Here is a 20534-nt window from a genome sequence, read left to right as displayed (position 1 = left end):
CCCACATCAGGGATTGGTCAGGAGCAGCAGAGTGGGTCCCCCCACAGAGTGACTTGCCATGGGAACATGCTGTGACATCACCTGGTGGGTTCCACCTGGGGGGCTAGGGACACCCAGCACCCCTCGTTGGGTCTGCAGGGCAGGAGCTGGGGGGGAATGGGTGATTTTGGCAGCTTCATCTCTGAGCTGCGGGCCCTCACCCCTTGGGTGACAGGAGTGAACCCTTGGCCAATGGGAATTTCTGTTTCTGGATTCCTTTCCCTGCTGTCCTTTCACCCAGGAGGTTTTCACTGGGGAGGACACATTGGGTCTGGTGCTCATGTTGCTGTTGGGGGTTCTCGGTTATTGAAGTGCAGAACATCTCCTGTGCTCCTGGGAGTGTGCAGGAGGAGCAGGATGGGCTCTCCCGGGTGGGCTGTGCTGGTAGAGGTGAGAAGGAGGCCCAGGAGGGGCAGAGATCCAAAGGTTTTGGAGGCTGAAAAGGTGTGGGAGGCCCCTGAGGTGTCGGGGGCAGCTTTGCTGTCTCCCAGCCCCTGGAGATGCCTGTGCCCAATTCCAGAGCAAGGAATGTGTCTGTGGGTGCTGGATGAGCTCATACCAACAGGAATGCTGGTGACCAAACTTTATACAAGCACACAGCAGTTTGTTCTAGCAGCAGGAAGAAGGAAAGACCTTTACTTGTAACAGCAGATGACAGAAATAATTTTAAACCATCACCCGATTTTTATTTAGAACTTTGATGTTATCTCTTTTGAAACAAGATTGTGAGTAGACTGGAAGGTGACAAGGCACAGACTCCTCACCACACAGACTTCAGAAAAAAACAGCTGCCAGCCTCCTGGTTTTCTCCACTTTTTTTTTGTATTTGTTGTTTTCCCAGAGGCTTTGGCTAGGAGGAACTGGAAGCAATGGCAAAAGCATCAGCACCTGTGGCTGCCCACGCAGCCTCTGTCCGAACACGAAACAGAAAGTGGGAGCAGTGGCAGGCCAAGACATTCCTTTGCTCTCCCAGGACATTATTTCATAGTAAGAGGAATTAATTACCAGCAAATTGAGGAGGGCCTTCACATGCTGAGGGGGAAGCTCATCAATACGTTCCTTTAACACCGCCAAAGCAGCTCTTGTCAAGTCATCAACTTGGTACTGAGCGAGGGGCCCGGTGTTGAACTGCTCAGCAGAGCCCTCCAGCAGTGTCTGCAGGAAGCTGGGAACAACCTCATGAGCAGAGCCAGACCCTGGTGGACCAAGAGGAGTGTAAGGAGCAACCTGCCACTGCCTCCTCTTCAGCTTCTGCCACCCATTCTGCCTGCCTGGTCCTGTCCTGTCCTCTCTGTTTTGCTTTGTTGTGTTGGGTTTTTTTGTCCTTCTGTTATTGCCATCCCTGTTCCTCATTTATGAGATTTAATGAGTCACGTTGATTAAGATCCATAATCTCTACCCACTTTTCTATGACCATAGGGTCCTCCATCTGAGGGGATAATCCAGCCTGTCAGCTTCCTGACCATCCTGCTCTCTCTGCGCAGAACTACACTCTTGTTAACAACCCTGGAGGAATTAACCAGCCTGTGAGCTCACCACCACCCCCTCCATGAGGTGATTTAACATTGCCTCTGGTTTCACCTGCATTTTCGCCTTCCAAGGTTGCTGCTTTCCCCGTGTTTGTTTTCTGATCTCTAATGCTTTGGCATCAGGTTGCCTGAGAGCAGAGCCTGGGGTCAAAAAAATATTTGCTTTCTCTGTGAATTTCTAATAAGGCATCAGGATGCCCATCAGTTGCTTCCCAGAGCAGCTTCCACCAAGTGTTTTAGTGGTACTTGGAGTACTTTGTGCATTAATGACTTCAAGGCTTAAATAATAGCAACAACAAAAATAATAACATTCCAACATACCAAGGGATGTGCAGAGCAGCGGGGCAGCAAGCAGTGCAGCAGCTTGGCAGGGGAGTGTGTGAGTGTTCTCTGGCAGTGCCCACCAGGACCTGGGGTTTTTATGTGGGAAATGTGCAAGGTGAGGGCAGGAAGGGGCCCCACAGGTCGTGCAGCTGCATGAGGATCAGGCCCAGGTCATGCTGGTTTAGGAAGCAGACAGGTGACAAATGTGGGTGAGCTCTGCTGCCAGGCAGAGGGTGCTGGGGTCGTGCTGACATCGTGCTGAGCTCTGTCCCTTGGCAGATGCAGAACTGCAGAAATCAGCTTCCAAAACAACTCCACCAGGCTGCTTGATCCATGGTGCTTTCAAGTTCATTTGTTCCAGCCTTCTGATGTGATTTCATGCAGAACTGCTGCCACTTTTCTCAGTTTCTTGGCAGAGAATTCCAGAGAAGGGCTTTGTTTTCCTGTTTGCTTAGAAGATGGATTCTGTTCAGCTGGGAGCAAGCTGTGATGTTTAGCAATCAGATCATGGCAGCAGCCATCAGCCTGTGTATGTCAGGACCACGGGGGAGATGCAGGAATTACGGCAGGAGCTCCAGGGGAGCTTATTAGCCACTTGGCTTCAGTTTTCTTCCTTATTCATCAGGTTTTAAAAGAAATAAATACTTGACTGTTGAAAAGAATAAACCTGTTGTCAGCCAGCACGTGCTGCACCCTCATCCTTTGTGTCACCCCAGGAGGTGGCTGGAGCCCAGCTGTCTCATGTCCCTCCACAGCTTGTCCCTGAGGGCACAGGGACAAGAGCATTGCAGGCACAGGCTGAGCCCCTGCTCTGCTGCTGCCTGTTCAGTTTCTCAGCCGCAAGTTTAGGAATTCAATTTCAAAAGGTCCAGGGAGGGTTTGCCACCAGCTGTCCTGGCAGGAGCTTGTCCTGATTTTTGCATACCTGCAGCTGATCCTACTGAGAGTGAACAAGGATGACCCCCAAAATGGGATGTCTTGTTCCTGTTCTTCTGGTTTTAAACGAAGAGTGCATGGATTTCTAAGAGTGTGAATTTCAGAGCTGCCTCAGCTAGCACCAAGCAGCTCAGCAAGGGCTGTGCTTTGGGCTGGTGCAGCTTTGACAGTCTAGGAAGCACATGGATAATTAAGCATACTGCTTAATTCCCATTTATAATCCAAACTCTGAAATACTGAGCTACTGGCTTGTCTCAAAACAGGTCAGCACAGAAGAGGGTTTGCTGGTGCACAGGGTCTCCTCTTGGAGGTCATCAGGGTGCCAGGTACAGGGAGTTTGTGCCCTGTTTGTGCAGAGCTCCCACGTCAGGGCTGAGCCAGCAGCAGGGAGAGACCCTCTGCAGACACAGCTTCAGGGCTTTTATGTTCAGAGGCAACTCTGAAGCCACAGCCCCTCATGGGAGAAGGCAGCTTCAGCTCCCTACAGGAGACAAGCAAAGGCCCTCAGCTGCTGGGCAAAAGGTGCACTGAAAAAGTCTGAATAAACACAGTGTTCTCAAGGCAAGAAGCAGCAGAATTGGGCTTGGCCTGCCATGGGGGGATTGTTCCTTTGCTTGCTGTTCCAGGACAAGGTTTTGTGCCATGCAAACACAGGCCTTGGAGCAGCCACCCAAACAGAGAGGAGCAGGTGAGGTGGGGAAAGTGCTGCTGGCACTTGGAATTGGAACATTTAGTGGAAACTGGAGGACTTGGTTTCTCCAGGGAACGCAGTGCCTTCCCACCACCCACCTGCTTTGTTTTTTTTGGCTTGTCACTAACCTGCAGTAAGTTGGTGGGTACTGGAGAAGCTTCCAGTACCCCAAGGGCACTCAGACCCCTTAGACCTCACACTGTCAGGCACCACCTGCCCTACCAGCCTCTCCCCTGGGTGACTCCCTGTCCCCAGCTCAGCAGCTGCCTGGAGAGCCCCAGGTGCAGGAGAAGCTTCAGCCATTGAGACAAAGCCTGGCACAACACAAATTTAACATTCTCATCAAGAAACATCTTTGCTTTTACTTGTTCCTTCCTGGAGCAGTTTTAGCTTCCAGACCTTATTTAACTGTAAAAAATCAAGTTTACTGTGTTTTTTGTACAATTCCATTTTCCTCTTTGGTAGAGCAGGACTTGTTTAGAGCAGAACCTCCATGGAGCCCTGCTGCAAGAAGCACATGTCCTTAGGGATCAGGAACAGACTAGGCAAGCTGCAGAGAAAATTTAGAGAAATACCTAAAATTGAGAGTAAAAACATCTTTCTGAAAATCTGGAGGTTGTCCTTCCTGGATATCTGCTTGGTTTTATTCTGTTTAAGTACCGGGGCTCCAGCTGCAGATGGTGAGTGGAGCTCCTGTGCCACCTGCTGGCAGCAATTCTGAGCCTCTTGTGAAGTGAGAGGTGGTGAATTACAGGGACTTAAGACTCAGAATGAACTCGTGTATTCCTTAGCAAAGGTTTCTGGGAATATAACATCATGCCAAACTGTCCCTCTTCCAGTTTCCAGAAACAAAAGATGACAGTAAAACGAGTCAAAGACTGCAGGATTACCAAATATTTTCCGCTGTAGCAGGAGTTATGAAACTCTCCCTAGACAGAACATTCCTATCCTAAGGCAACAATGTAAGGACAGGTTCCAAAACAGTGTAGATTTTCTAATAAAAAGCTGAAGAGTACAGAGGAGACGCTATAACTCACTTTGATAAAAGTGTCAGGCATTCAAATATCATCCAGCTTCAAAGTTTTTGCCATTTCAGCAAATTTTCTTACAAAAAGATAATATGCACTTTAAGATACAAAACTCCATCTACATCTACCAAAGCACAGTCATCCCATGGACATAAACACCGACCAAGAGCACAGCATCCATTTAAATATAAAAACCCACATCAATTTAGAGGCACAAGGAGAGGCAAAGGCAGGAGCCTGCTTACACCTGGGATCATCTCTGTACAGTTTGAGTTCTGTAAGGGCTGCTCCTCAGTCATCTGCCTGCTGACAAGGCAGCCCTGAACACTCACTCACTTTAAGACAGAGCAAAAAAAAGTGTCTGGGGTAAGAAGCACACAGGATGCTGGATGTGCAGACCTCCACAGCCACCTCTGGGAGCTCAGGTAACAGTTTCCCTCAAATTCTTCCAGCTAGCACAGTTCTGAGGCCTCTGCTCCCTCCCCAGGGCAGCTTCTTGCAGAGAACACAGCAGCAGCTGTGCCAGCTGCAGTCAGAGGGAGAAAGAATGACTGAAACGCCAAGTGCTCTTGAAACTGAAGTTCTGGGCTGGCACTTTGCTGTTCAGAGGAAAGTGTTTTGATAACAGTCCATGACACTGTCTGAATGAACACCAAGCATAAAACAGGCCTAAAATTAAAACCAGCTTTAGTTTGAACAAATGAAACAGACAAGGAGAGAAAACAGAAAACGGGGATTCAGGTTAAACTCATGCTTTTCATCCAACCTATCCCAGACACAGAACTAAAATCAGAGAAACAAAACTATCAGAACCTTTGTATATTTTCTCTTAACAAAGACTACCCATGCTGAGGACTGTGCTGACTCTTCTTCAATTGTTGGAGTCCTCAGGGTATTTCAGTCTGAGGTGAGCAACATCAGCACCAATCCAAGCATATGCTCCTGATTGCACTTGGTGCTGGCATGAAGAGTATGGCTGAAAAATGAAATGACATCACTTCACAATTTGCAGATGGAGACCACACGTGTGAGACCTTGCTTCTGAAGAACATGAGTAGTGCAGGTTTGGATTCCACCCAAGAGGTGTGCAGTGGTCCTGAGCTGTACAAGTGCTCTGGCTCCAGCCATGAGGTGGGCAGGGACAGGACAGACAACTTTCATCTGCTGCTGGCAGCTACTACCAGGCCTGCTTATCTGAGGAGGGGAGGATCACAGAGCTTAAGGTGATAAAATGCCATGGCCAGAGGTGTAAATCTCTGCCAGCTTACAGCTCAGAGTAAGAGGAGCCTCTTTCGAAGGCAGCATCTGCCCAAAGCTCAGCAGGGAGAAGACAAGCCCCAGAACCAGGAAATGCAGGAGGTGTGAGCTGACATTTATTCATGCTAATACCTAAAGACTCAGATACTGAACAGTAAATTCTCACCTCAGGACAGCCACTACCCACCTCCTCAGTACATTTTTGGGCCACAGGGCAGACCCAGAACCACTTTGGCAGCCGGGAAGGGTGGGGAGCTCCAGACGGCAGAGCTGGTGCGCTTGAAGTAGCGTGGTTTGCTCTTGTAGAAGATGTCCTCCAGCTTGGGGCTGGGGATCACCCCAAAGAGAGCGTCCACGTTGGGGGGTTTGTGGTACTGCCGGGCTACAGCTTGTATGAGCAGATGCCCTGGAGAAACAAAACATTAAAATAGTCATTCTTTTTCTAATTGAAATTGCTGTGGAGGCTGTTGGTCTCATCCCTGCTCACACCTGCAGCAATCCTGCACTATTTGATGTTTTCAAGCACCCTGTTTAAGCCTAAAGTTTCCCCAAGGATCACTGGGAAGACAAGTACTGGTGCACTGAATTCTGTCCAGGAACTGGACTATGAGGTAAGAGTCTCTCAGGGTTTCTCCCTTTGTACTTTCCTACACAACTCTGTAACTCTCCTGGGGCAGGTGGAATATGAATTCCTGGAACTGATTATTTCAGAACCAAAACAACAGCCAGACTGAAGCCTGGCACAGAACATCTGGCTTGACTTCTCTTTCTAACACCAAGCAGGCTCAAGGCAGAATGGTTCCTTTCACATGGGCACAGTGACACTAGCAGCTCTGCTAAGGCTGTTTGAAAGTTTTTGTTCCCCAGCATTGTGGAGAGAGAAGCCCTGGCTCAGCACTCCAGCCATGCTGCTAGAGATGAGCACTTGTAACTACAGTGTGCAAAGCAGGAGGAACTGGGCAAAATCTTAGAGCAGATCTCACTATCTGTGGGAGCAAAGATGGGGCAGGGTTTGCGGGGATCTCAACCACACACCAGTGGCCCAGGCAGGGATGGGCTTGCGAGGATGACTCTCGTCATCGGTGGAGTCGTCGCTGTTCAGATCCATCCCATAGTTGTTTGGATTTATGATGGGGAGCTTGGGAGCCTTCTGGGCCTGTGGAGTCATCTGGTAGGAAGTGACAGCTGGAGAATTCTACAGGAAAAGCACATTCCAGAATTTAGACACAGCAGCAGCACTGCAGTTGGAGCTGCAGTGACACTTGAGGACCAGGACACTTCGGTGTGCCACCTCTGGCTTGACTGCAGTCACTGCAAAACCTCAAGTGTGGCAGTTCTGACCCAAGAACTCAACACAGTTTCTCAAGCTTTGACCCAATTATGACTTTTCATTGCTTTCTCTTGTTTAATTAGGTTGCTTAACTCATATTTCACTGTTTAAAGAACAAAATACGTGGCTTTGCAAGAAGATGAAGATCCATACAGGGAGGCCCAAATACAATCCTGTCCCACCGACTCTGCTGCCATCCTGTGGCTGTTTCCTCCTGTGAACTTCATAAACACCAGCTCAGCATCTCCCCTGCCTGGCAGCTTCACCCAGCATTTAAGAAGGAGCTTAGGAAGAGCAAGGCCACTTAACAGCCACTGCCTTACTATAAAGAAACCCCTAATACTTGCTGCTTTCCCTTCCCTCCTGTTTGCTCTCCCAAAATCATTTCAACACCAGAAGCCAGCCTCAGATGACCAGAAAAAAAGGTCACAGAATCCCTTTGTCACTGAAAAGGAGTGTCAAAAGCAGAGGGTAAAACTGCCCATTGCAGCAGCACCTCAGTGCTGGAAACAGAGTTCTCTGATGTCAGCCCTTAGAGACATCTCACCAGACAGCAGTTACCTCTTTGTTTTCTAGGTGCTGCATTTGGTCTATATCTTTAGCATTTTGTTCCTCTGGCAGTTTCTTCTGTTCTGGCTCCTGCCTCTTCATCTCTGCTAGCCTCTGCTCCTCCTGCTGGCAAGCCAACATCACAAACTAATTAATTTTATGAACTAAGCTATACTGTTAATCCAGGGATCCCATTTATTTTTGTTGATGTGCAAAAAAAAAATAAATTAAGCATCTAATAGCAAGCCTTTGTTGCTTGTGATGATAAGGAGCACTTTTGAACACAGTCCAAACTGAGCAAATGCAACACAGCAGCCTGAACCTTCCTCAGAGTGGCACAAATTGACCCCATTTCAGAGCATTAGTTGCCTTCCTCTGGTAATGCAATGACCTCATGCCCTGAAAAACTTGCTATCCATTTCATCTTCAGGATCTAAGCTCCAGAAACCAGCTGACCATCTGATGAAGGAAAAGTCTGTGCTACTGATCTCAGCCTCTCTTTAGACTAATAAACAGTATTTGGAGGCCAATTCATCTCCTTGTACAGTAACCATCCCAAACAGGTCAAAAGAATCCCTGCTGGCACCACCCTTGCAGGAAACAACCTGCAAAGTCTCCAGTCTGTACATGGGGCTCTGCTGAAGGTGGCACAAATGTAAAACTGAGGTGTTGCTTCTGAAAAGCCTGAGATTACTGTTGGGTCTCAAGAGAAGTGCAAATAACCTGGGCACAGAAGTGGGGGAAAAGCCAAAATTCACTTCAGTTCATGGGCATTCTTCTCTGCCCTTTGTTCTCATGCTATACCCTCAAAACTGAGCAAGTGTACCTTCTGAACTGGACAGAGAGCAGAGCCAGGGCAAAAGCTCCTTGAGCTGGCGACACAACTCACTCATCAGCGTTCCTGTCAGGTTCACAGCTCCATTGCTCCCAACAGTCACAGCTACTGAAGTCAGAGCCACAAGGTTCTGCCCATCTACAAGATGACAGACACTTACTTCTTTCTTCTCCATCTCCTTGTGGAGCTGCCCTTTGGCAGCCAACACCTCCTTCTGCAGACGAGCAGCATTCTCCTGCTGTTCTCGCAGCCTGAGAACCAAAGTCACAGACTGTTACTCTCAAAACCAGGCAGGGGCAGCCTCCCACCCAGCTGCAAACCCCCATCTCACAGCTTTCCTGGACACTCCACCATCCTTCCCACATTATAGAGCCCAGAATTTCACCTTGGCAGCTCACTAACCATGATGGCCCAGAGTTGTGCTGACAGCACTACTTGGGCCTCTCACTCATATCCTCTGTTCTTGCTGCTTTTCAAAGTCCCAGCACAGAATTTAGTGCATCGATGGATATTGTCTCACCTTTCAGCCTGGATCCTCTCCTTTTCCCTCTTCCTCTCCAGCTCTCTCTCTGCAGCCAGCTGTTTCTCTCTCTCCTGTTCTGCCTGTCTCTGCTCAGCAATCTTCCTGGCACGTTCCTGCTCCTCTTCCTTCCTCTTCAGCATTAGCTCCTTGTGCCGACGTTCCTCTTCCTCCTGGCAAGCCCAACAAGGCAGTTACTCACCTCCCACCTCACAGAACAGTCTCCAGACAGAAGGAACAGGAACACCTTAATTGCCCTGAGCCTCTAGCACCCATGGCTGCATCAGGGAACAACTCAAGGACAAAGTCCCAGCACTTTCCAGGGAGGTGCAGCACCTCTCCAGCTACTTCAGTGCTGACCTTTCCCTGCCCACAACACATCCCAAAAGGCCTGATGGCCAGCACACTCTGGATCTTTGTGAGATGATCCACAAATCATTACTCTAGTAAGAATCTGCTCAGAACTGTGGCAGAACTGTGGGTCACAACCTCCACTAACAGTTCACAGCATATTGCAGGAGGGAGCAGGGAGCTTTAAGAAGAAAGCCTCTCTGCTACACAGCTGTCCTCCAAGGGGCTCCTGTTGGTGCTCCCAACCCTTCCTTGCATACAAAGAACATGGGAGAGCATGGGCAGCCTCCCTGCAGGCAGGATGACAGGGTGGGCTCCAGCACAGACCTGCTGCAGTGCTTTTAGTTTCCTGGCCTCTTCATCCTGCCTGCGCCGGGCCTCTGCTTCTTCCATTTTCTTGGCAGCTGCTCTCTTTCTGATCTTCTCTTCTGCCAATCTTTCTTCCCGCACCTAAGACACAAAAAGAGCTCACTGAACACCCAAGACTCAGGACAGTTCTCTGCATGTGGAATACCACACCAGTGAGTCTCAGACAGACCTCCCACTCTCATCATTTTTTTGCCCCCAGAAGCAAACAGGACCCTGTGCTTCATATTAAAAGGGTAATGTTCAGGGACATGACCCTCTTTTATGGCTCCACAGGAAAAGCTGATCCTATTCCAGTATATCTAATATAAAAGCCATCAGCATGTGTTCTCAGAACCATGAAATAAAAGCAGATGGAGATAATTAAAGCAGACAAATGACTGCTATGGTCACATGTGCAAACTGAAAGCCTCAGACACAAGAAAGGGGATGGAGGGAGGACACGTTTACTTTCACCTCTTCATCTATTAGTCAGATGGGAGAACCAGCTTCAAGTAGATAGAGCCTCAGGGCCATTAAGTGGCTTTATCTACTTGAAGTTCTTCTCCCATCTGACTAACAGAGCTTTAATAAAGCCCATTTAGATTCATAATTCTGGAAAATAAGCGTTTTCATCTGCCAGTTGCTGTGAGCAAGAGAAAGGCAGTCACTCAGAATCACCAAGTTTCTGGAACAATCTTTATTCAACCATTCCCCAGTTCGTTCTCTTGAGCTCAGCAGCCTCGGTTCCTTTCTGGAAGGCACTTGCATGGCATCATCTAGCTCAACAGATGACTTTTCTCCCACACAAACTCTACCTGTGTACTGGGCCTTACCTTCTCAGTCTTCTCATCAAAGAGAGCAATCTTCCGCTCAATGCGCCTCTTCCTCTCTTCCTCTATTTGCTCTGCCCTCTCCCGAGCCTGCAGCACCTTGAGCAGCCGCTCCTCACGCTTCCTGCAGGACACAGCCCCACTTCACCACTCAGCCCAGACCAGCACCTTGCAGCTCCAAGGCACGGCCAACAGGCACAGCTCCTGGGAGCAGGAAATTCCACGGCCCAAATACACCATCCATTTAAACATCAGCAGTGATTTGAAGCTCCACTTGTGACAGAGGACTTCAGACGATGAGCTGAAGCAGAAGTCAAGCTAGGGAACTCGTTAGCATTTTTGATAGATAACTATGAGAACAAATACTGTCTGTGCAGTGTGACAACAAACTGACAAGAATTTTTGCCTCATTTATGGACTCAAAGAGACTTCAATAGGGACCTGCAGGTGCAGAGTGCAGCCCAGAAAGCATTTACTCACAGCCTGGCCTCTTCCAGCCTCCGTTTCTTTTCTTCCTCCAGTTTTTGTTTCCTCAGCTGCTCAGCTTCTTGCTTTTTCCTCAAAGTTTCAAGCTTCTGTCTCTCCTTTTCCTGAAGTGGATTGAAGTATGATTATACCCACCTGCAGGGGTTTCTTCCTACCTCAGTGTGCTCAGGTCAAGTAAGGGCCCTGAGGTAACACCAAGGAACAGCAGTCAGAACCCACAGACAAGGACAAGTCTGGAACAGGGCTCAGGTAGCCTGTGATGCTTATGAACTGATGTCCTGGAGAACAAGGCAGTGGTGTTGATTGTGGAGAGCACAAGCTGGGATGCTAAAACAAAAGTATCAACACTTGCAGCCCCAGCAGCTTCTGCAGAGATCACAGGCAGACAGCACTGTGACTGGTGTTTGTAAAAAGACCCAAAAACACAGAGCTAATGCCTGGCTCTGATTCTGACTTCCTGCAGCGGGTGCAGGGGACAGATGGTGCTCTAGGAAACACTTTGCTTGCTTCAGCTCCCACTGGTGGCTCTGCTTCCCACAGAGCCTCATCTCAGGGTAAACCTCCACCACTTATTTAGACAGAGTGCTTGCAGCTCCTCACAAGCAGAGTCAGTCCCACATGTCACCAGGACACTGCTCCCCTGTTCCCACACAGCCCAGCTAATTCAGCCCAAATGCACTGCCCATTAGGAGAGCCAGATCCAGCCATCAGGTCACAGCAAACAGATGAAGAGGAACTAATTTAATGCCAGATTTGATCCTGCAGATGCCTCATTATGACATGCTTGGTCTTAGCACAAACCCATGGATAAGCATGGTGAAACACTGAAGTGATTACGTTCTCCTGGGCTCCATGGTGTCAATGGCTGGTGCTACTGGTACCCAACACAGAAAAGGGGCTGAGAGGAAACTGCCCATACTGGAATGAAAGCTAAAACCCTGACAGCAACAAACGAGGCACTAGGCAGGAGACTTCTCATGGTGTCAGCTCCTTTGCCATGCAGACACTAATGTCAGCAGCAGAGGCTGAAGCCTGAATCCTTCACTGTTTCCTGATGACAGGGTTTCCTCCTCTGCTGGAGAACAGCAAGGCCCTGAGCAGTACGTGACAGCCTTCAGCAACAGAGTTCTGCTGTGAGGTTGCCAAACAGAAGCAAGACACAGGCAGCCCAATTCCTGCAGGCTGCCCTCCTCCCCAGCTCTCCTGCAAGTGAAAACAAGCCCTACAACTACCTGACTTTGCAGCAAGTTGTTGGGTATTGAAGGATGAGCAATCTGTGCTCAGCATGGCAGCTTCCAGATTGTGATTTATGACCAATTTTTCCTGTGTATGCAGAACGTAGGGAGAACCAACTCCCTTTGGAAATGAAGAACCAGATCTCAAATCTCACCAGCCCAAACCAGGTATAGGAGTACAGGTGCTTCTCCTGGAATGCTCTGAACTTCACTGTGGTACTGCTTAGGCAGAGCCATCTGTCTGCAAATAGCAAATGCATGTCTTTTGTCCTTGCTGGTTGCAAAAACTTCTGCATGGACACTGGTGCTGTGAGACACTTCTCTCACTGACCCAGCAGTCTGCTAGTCAGGACAGGCTCGTGTTTCAGCTTCAAAGTTCTGAAAAACCTCAGACCATCAGAAGCTTGGACATAAGAGACATCTGCTGGGGCCTCACTCATGAGGAGTGATGTGGAGACCAGTTATACAGAAACCTCAACCATAGCAGTCAAAATCCTCTTGAGTTTCACCTCACAGTTTTTATTCCCAACTGTTACTGGCTAACACCACAAGGGAATGCTACAGCAATAAAGCTGAGAACCCTTCAGGAAGCTGACTAATCACAATTCTGTAAACAGACAGCTTAAAGTTACTCATTAGTTTAACATGGCTTGAAAAGTCTCTATGCTTTAACTTAAGACACCCATCAGACCACCACATATCAGCTTACAACAGCCTCATCTTACCTTGGGGTCAGACTGGAGAGGAGTGTTGTACCTAATAAAAGATTTTATGACTCCGTTTCTCCCCACGGAGCTTGGTGTCATGAGGAGCTGATTCTTCTGCACAGTGTGCAAGAAAGTTTTGAAAGGCCGCACAACCTACAAGAGGGATGCCAAAAGTGAGCCTCAGGAGAAAGGAGAAACAAACAAGTCTGGGTGAAGTACAGGAGGGTTACAAGGATCTTACTTTGCTGGCTGGAAAGGTAGGGGATGGGGTCTTTCTTCTCAGAGGAGAAAGCCCTCCCTCTTCTGCTTGCTGATTGTCATAGCGCTCATCCACAGCTCTTTTGTAACTTGGCTTCCTCCTGTGAGAGGAGTGTCATCCATCACACATGAGAAACACTCCTGACTGTCTCAAAGTCAGACTTAGAAAAGGTGATAAAACTGTCCTAGCTTGAGAGACTTTTCATTGAGTATACACAAAGAGTTACCCAATTAAAAATCTCTAATGTGACAGAAGATACAAATTAAATCCTCTCTTCATACAGGCAGAGAAGACCTACTGCAAAAGTTTCCTGGTCACAAAACACTGAAGCCATTTAACAGTGCTTAGTGCTGAGCCTGCTTGGAACTGGACTAGGGGCACTGCCAACCAGAATGGTTCCACCAACATACCTGGCACTCTGGGGTGGCTCCTGTGTCTCCCCACTCTTCTTCGAGTTGCTCTCTGAAAGAAAACAGTTAGTTCCAGCAGAAGGAAATCAAACCCTTCCAACATAGCTTTGAAAGCAGACAACAGATTGAGCAGCTCACTAAACAGCTAAAAACCTGCTGTGCATTGTGCACAGGACCTCTCCTGCTTTCAGCAGCCAACCACACAGCACCCTTCAAACCCAGAAACACAGAATAAAGCCAAGCTGTCTGCAGTAACCCGTGTCATGTGGTGTGTGCTGACACCACTGCTGTGTGCTGCACAGGTACTGAGCAGCTGCTTGATCCAGAAACGGGGTTCAGCCAGGCCCCCTATACCCTGAAGAACACCCATCCTTCCATCTTCCTGACATATATTTCCCTGCACTTCCCAGGGTGGAAAATAACTCCAGCACAGAATTTCCTGTCTGCTAATCTCCTGTAATGAATCCTCATTTGTCAAAGGCTAGAGAAGTCTTTCAACCTGGGCTTTCCAATTAACTAGCCAATTTCTCAAATTCCCTATCAGTCCCCCCAAAGTGATGACTATTTAGAATTCTGCCACAAAACTCCTCTGGAAGGTACCATTGTTGTCTGTCTCCTGCTGCTGCTCGTTCCTGCTGACGGTGGGAGAGCGAAGCGACAGACGTGGACTTTGGGGATTCTGCAGGAAAAGCAAATGGGTTTCAGAATTCTCACACAAAAACAGGTAATTATTGTTTCCAAGCATGATGTTACTCTAACAAGGACTGCATGGATGGTATAAAGTACTGGTGCTAGCACCAAAAATCCTAACCTCCTGCTGTGAAGCACCTTGGGACACAGCCCTGGTGAATCCCCTGATTCATGTACCCACAACAAGGGATGTGCTGTCTAAACCAACTCATCAACTATTAAAGACAAAAGCATTTCAGAAGCTGGAGATGTGTTTGTGCTTGCTGGCCTCCTGGCAGCACTTGTTTTACTTCACCATGATGAATGAATGAAGAGGGAGACAGCAGAGACAAACAGCTCATTTCCCTGATTGATCTGTGTGTTATCAGTGCTATCTGCTGCCTCTGCACTTACACCAATACAAAATTACTTGTGCTGCAATAATGGTTTTATGTGCCTGGGAGAGCAGGCTGGGGCTTCTGCAGCCTGCACTCTGCAGCATGGGCATTAACTCTGCTCCCCAAAGCCTCGTTGGGCAGCATGCAGGCTGGCAGGCACAGAGCAGCACGGGTAAGTGTGGAAACCACCCTCTCTCCCTCCCTCCCCAAACGTTCCTGCAGGTTCTTAGCCTATGGCTAGGGGGAGAAGGCAGCTGGTAGCCCAAGACAAGGACACCAAGGACACAGCTCATTAATTCCAGAGCAGGCCTGAGAAGAATCTGAGCTGTAGCAGTGTGTGTGCAGGGGCAGACCATCTACACTGCTATAGACAAGTTTTTCTGATCTGGGGAGGCTGCTGAGTCACCACATTGTCATGCTGCTCACAGCTCCTGAAGGCAGCCTCAGGCAGAGACTAAAACACCTCTGGTTTGCTGTGAAAACTGCTGAGATGGACAGAAGGAAGTGAGCTGGTGACACAGGCTGAAAGGGGAACGTGCATCAAGGCCTGAAGGGTGAGGATGAGGGCAGGTGACATGTGCTGTGCTGTTTGCACACCCATCAGGGTGTGGAAGCAACACACGAGTCCTCTACTCACAGCCCTGCAGCACAGCCCATTCCTTTCCTCTCCCTGTTCCTCCTCTGAGCTTCTCTACAGCTTGGGCACTAGGGACGCCTCCAGGGGCACTGCAGGAATGGAATTACTGGAGCTTGTGCAGACCCACAGCAGCATGCACAAGCCTGTCCTCGCTTACAGAAGCGCTCGAGGCCACAGTTTCACACCATTACCTCAGTCTTGGTTTACTGAAAGTTATTCTGAACAAAACAGTGATGTAACCCTGGGGTTTCTTCCTCAGGAGGGCAGAGGGAATTGTGCAGGGATAATGCTTTGACCTGAATGGTATTTACAAATTTCTGTGGTTGTCTTAAGAGAAACCAACAGGCTTTGAATAATCTGCAGGACTAAGGAAAAGGTCAGAAGCAGCTTTAAAAATACAGAAATAGTAACAGTGTACAAGCCTAGTCCAATGGGAAAAAGATCCCCTGCCTTACAAGGAGGTTATTTATCTGTAGATATTCGGGAGTGAATTTTGATACAGCTGATCTCTAGGAGGAGGCTAAGGAGCACAGAGCAGGAGTGGGCTCTGACTGCCAACAGCAAGGCCAGTGTTCAGCACTGGTAAGCAGCAGCCCCCTTCACACTGAACAGATTGGTGCAAAACAAAGGAGAGAATGCTATGTTCTAGTCAAAGCTGAGCCTTGGCTTTGAAAGCATCCCAGACTGTAGCACTGTTTTGACAGAACACTTCAAGAGAGCAAGCTTTGGGTCACATGTGCTTATTTTCCAAAGACAACATTGCTGGGTTTTGCTTCTACCAGTTTGGAATATTGATTAAAACAGACTTGACACCCTCAGCCTCACCCCTGGGGAGGGAATGGACAAGCAAGGAGAAATGCTTCCAATGTCTGCTCAAATCTTACCTGTTTAGAGGGGGTACAAGGTCCAGGAGGCAGCCTAAGGGAAAAAGGACAAAAAGGCAGCTTTTGAATACCATGAAGGGGACAGGGAAGGCATTTGCTATCTGGGAGCAGGGAATTCTATACCAAGAACACCACTGTAAAAAAAATAATCCTCTGAGCAGGATATTAAAGATTAAAAAAACATCTTAAAGCAGTCTCACCCAGGTCTGAGAACTGTTTCTTCCTCCTCTGCCACCTCCCCAGAGCTGGAGGCTGCAAGGAAAGAAAAAAAATACACCAGATCTGTAAGTTGCAAGTACAGGCCAAGGCTCTTTGACTTTCACTCCTGGCTGCCCAGAGGCACTGGTTGGACTCCTGGCATCTCAGCAGCAGGGAAATACTGCCTGCAAGTTTAACATAAAAAAAAAGAGGTTTTCAATTATAGATGAGTGTAAAGTGGTGTTCAAGGAGCTGGCATTAACAGTGGGGAGGCTTGGGCTGAGGCTCAGGGCCACGCAAGGCCATTAGAAGCAGTTAAAGGCAGCATTATTTACAGGCAGCTGGGCTGGGCCTCCCAGTGGCTCCAGGGCAGCTCCGGAGCACTGCAGGAAACTGCACGCACACACACACACACACACACAGCTCTCACTCTCTGCAGCCCACTTGGGTGCTGGGGGATCTCAAACATCAAACGGAGCTGCCTGAAACACAGCCTGACACCCAGAAATTCTGACCAGGCAGAACAATAAACAGTGCAGTGGGAAGAAACAAAGCCCTCCTTAGACCTCCCAGGTACTCCACTCAAGGCAGACTGATCATAAAGCTACCTCAGTGCCTCCTCAAACTTACAGGTGAGAAGACTTCCCCTACAGGTTCTTATTTCCCCAAAGGAGCCCTCAGCCCTGTGCTTAGGAACTTACTCTGTGCTCCACACTGCCCTGGTACCAGCAGAGGAAAACCAGCACTGGGGACTGCAGCACTCTGGGGCTGGGAAAACATTCAGCTAAAACAGTTAAATTGGTGAAAAATAACCACTAAAATGCTTCTCCGAGTATATTCTACAGCAAAACCAGGATAACTCTTCAGGTAAAGCCAGTTCTGTGCAGCATGAGTCCACCACAGCTAGAGGCTGTGCAATGAACACATTTTGCTCTTAGCTCATGCCTCAAAGCAGGCACTGTGCAACAGAGCCAGACCCTCCTCAGCACCACACTTGGTGGAAGAGCTCCTCTTTCAAAACCTGCATTTCAGGAGCCATTTATTTTCTGGTGCACCACTTCCCAGCCATTGCTTTCCCTCAGCTTGAAAAAGAGAGGTTCTAGCCATCACTGCTCTCATGCACTAAATCCAGCAGCAGAGAAAAACATTGCAATCACTGAGACCTGCCTCAACAGCAAGCTGTAAAGGTTTGGAAGACTTCCCAGCAATTTACAAAGTTCAGCCTCAAAATCCCCTTTGCAAAAGAGACGCTCTAGAACTAGCATCCAGACCCTGTTTAAAGAGCAATGAGTTTGGGGCAGCTGCCTCATTTCCCAGGAAACACAGCCCAAACCCCCTGAGCAGCCCCTAACCAGCTTCCTTCCTCAGCTTTGCCCCCACAGCTCAGAAGACATTAAAACTGTTCTCCCAGGTGACTGCACAGCCCACACCACAGTTCCCAGTTTCTCTAGTCACCCGTGTTTCACTGCAGCTTGTCAGGCAGGGGGAGATCACCTGCAGCCCTCCAGAAGAGCTGGGCCTGTAACACTCTCCTTCAGCAGGGAAGAGCAGCAGCTCCACACAAAGAGCAGGAAAGATGCCCAGCAAACTCCCCGGTGACACACTCACCATCCACGGAGCTGGAGGCCACAGATGACTGGTGAGCTGTCCTCCTCTTGGCTGTAGCCCTGGTGATGGATTTGCGGGTCATGCTTTCCCTCTTGCTGGCCAGGGAGTATTTCTCTGCCAGGGAGGTTCTGTGGGTCAGGGAAGTTTTGCCCATCAGACTCCTGCGCACGGAGCGGCGGCTGCGCCTGGAACCCGTGGGGGTGGGTGGGTTGTCTCTGAGGGGCTGGGGGGGTTCCACCACAGAGACCTCTTCCACCTCAGCAGGGCCCCCTGCCCCCTCCAGCCCAGACTCTTCACTGAGAATGAACGTGGTGTTCACTGCCTGTGCTGCCTCCAGCTTGGGTGCAGCCTTGCTGCTGCCTGCCCTGTTGTCGGCCTGGGGGGTGCTGGGGACCAGCAGCTCAGGGGCTGTGGGGACAGGGGGTGACTTGGCCACCCCAGTTTCCTGGGGAGAGTCATCATCTGAGCTGGAGAGGATAGGTATGGAGGGCTCCTCAGCTGTGCTCTTCTGGAGGTAGAGCTCAGCACTAGCACAGTCACTGGCGTTGATCTTGACGCAGGGAAGGTGCTGTGGGGCAGCAAGGGGCTTGGGAAGGAGCCCGGGGACTTCAGCAGAGGCTGCAGCCTGGGAGCGGGTCACACGTCGGGGTGGAGAGACTTGTTTGACCTCAGCCCTAATGAGTTCCAGGGTTTCTTTGTTTCGGAGTCGTTGGGATGCCCGTCTGGCACTGCTGTTCCTCCTCCTGGATAATCTAATAACAGAAACTGCATGTGAGACCCACAGGGGACACAGGAACAGACCAGAACTCCCATCAAAACCACCAGTCTGGAGATCAAGAGAAGACCTTATCAATGCTCATGTATATTTACAGAGGGGGTGACAGGAGGATGGGGCCAGGCTCTTCCAAGTGGTGCCCAGTGACAGGGCAAGGGGCAACAGAACAGACCAGAACACAGGAAATTCCATCTGAAGACGAGGAAAAATTTGACTTGGACAATAACAGAGCACTGGAACAGGCTGCCTGGGGTAGGCTGGAGTCTCCTTCTTTGGAGATATTCCAAACCCACCCTGAGGTGATCCTGTGCAACCTGCCTGAGCAGGGGCTTAGACTGTATGATCTCCAGAGCCCCCTTTCAACCCCCACCATGCTATGAGTCTGAAACAAAGATAAAAACTCTACAACCAGCCCAGGATGAACCCCTCAAAAAGCTTGATGTACACAGAGTTGCAGAAAAGGGATGGCAGACAAAGAAACTGACCCCCGTTATTGCTTCAAAGCAGAGATAATGTGGAGAAGAGGGAACACAGAGACATGGAACAGAAGCCTGTGACAACAGCCATGCTTCTGAGGAGCCCGCAGGGGCTGTGACCGTTCAGGCCACAAGGCCAAGGGCTGCAGAGTGTGATGTCTGGCCGGGCCTTTGACGTAAGGACGGAGGGAACGCCACGAGGAGATTAACCTCCCAACGCTCTTCGTGGTGGGTCCTCTCAGCCCCCAGGCACTAAGGAAAGCCCTTGCACTTGCCCCTCAGCCCACCCAGCTCCTCGCCAAGGGGGATCCATCCCCCTCCGGCCTCCATTCCCCCCCTCACAGCGGGCTCCGGCGGGCCTACCGCTTCCTGCCCGGCTCCTGGCTCTCCTCCTGCAGGACCGAGAGGCGCTTCCTCCGCTGCCGGTTCTTCTGCGACGGTGTTTTCGGCATCAGCTCCGGCTCGTCACTGTAGTGGCTGCCAGGGGAAGGAGAGAGGCGGCGGGGGGGGGAGGGGGTGTGGAGGAGTCTGGGCAGCCGGTAACGACCCGGTGAGGCCAGCGGAGCTGAGGGCGGGGGGAAGGTTATTACCTGCTGAACATCCTGGCCGCCTCCTCGCGGATCTCCTCCAGCCATAGCAGGTCGGTGTCATCCACCTGGCGCAGGAACTCGCCCAGCCGCCGGCTGCAGAGCGCGGGCAGCGCTGCGGGCCCCGCCGCCGCCATCTTGCCCTCCCCTCCCCTCACAGCGCCAACCGCCCGCACGCGCGCCGCCCGCCTCGAATTCAAACACAGCGCCCGCCTCTCATCCTGCGACGTCACCGCCCCGCCAGCCAATCACCGCCGCGCTCTGCCCCGCCCGGCCTCCCCATTGGTTGTCAGGACGCACGAGGGAGCGCTCAAATAATCGGCTCCCCTCTGCTCAGTGCTCTCCGTGGTGGTGGAGGACTCGGCGTTGAAGGCGGGGCTTATCCCGGCAGGCAAATAGGCTGCGGGAATTTAACAGCGGGAAGTGATGGGCGTGGGCACTGACCAATGAGAGACCGTGCTGAGGGGGAGGGGCGCTGTGATTGGTGGAGGCCGGGTTGATCTTGGGGCGGGAGCGGGACGCTCTGTGTGTGGCGGAGCAGCCGCTGGGGCTGGGGGGGATCCGGTCACTGCCCCTCAGAGCCCCTCAGAGCTCCCCTGCCTCGGGGGTGCCCGGCACAGCGTTCTCTGCGGCCGAGG

General features: G+C 50.2%; 1 protein-coding gene across 1 annotated transcript; it reads right to left on the bottom strand.

Annotated features, from left to right (window-relative positions):
• Positions 1-5753: 5753 nt before the first annotated feature.
• On the bottom strand, positions 5754-20033 carry INCENP (inner centromere protein). The gene is made up of 16 exons (XM_030451511.1): positions 19900-20033; positions 19673-19786; positions 18059-18810; positions 16453-16504; positions 16253-16286; positions 14265-14343; positions 13665-13716; positions 13237-13354; positions 13014-13148; positions 11048-11157; positions 10571-10691; positions 9717-9839; positions 9039-9211; positions 8679-8769; positions 6840-6999; positions 5754-6210 (listed from the first exon to the last, which is right to left on the bottom strand). Exons 1-16 carry the CDS (start codon positions 20031-20033, stop codon positions 5996-5998), a joined length of 2463 nt encoding a protein of 820 aa, XP_030307371.1. The 3' UTR covers positions 5754-5995.
• Between the last annotated feature and the right edge of the window lie 501 nt (positions 20034-20534).

This window comes from Calypte anna, chromosome 5 (assembly GCF_003957555.1).
Source record: "Calypte anna isolate BGI_N300 chromosome 5, bCalAnn1_v1.p, whole genome shotgun sequence".
Lineage (NCBI taxonomy): Eukaryota > Metazoa > Chordata > Aves > Apodiformes > Trochilidae > Calypte > Calypte anna.
The sequence above is the reverse complement of the archived record's forward strand: the minus strand, read 5'-3'. Positions and strand labels throughout refer to the sequence as shown.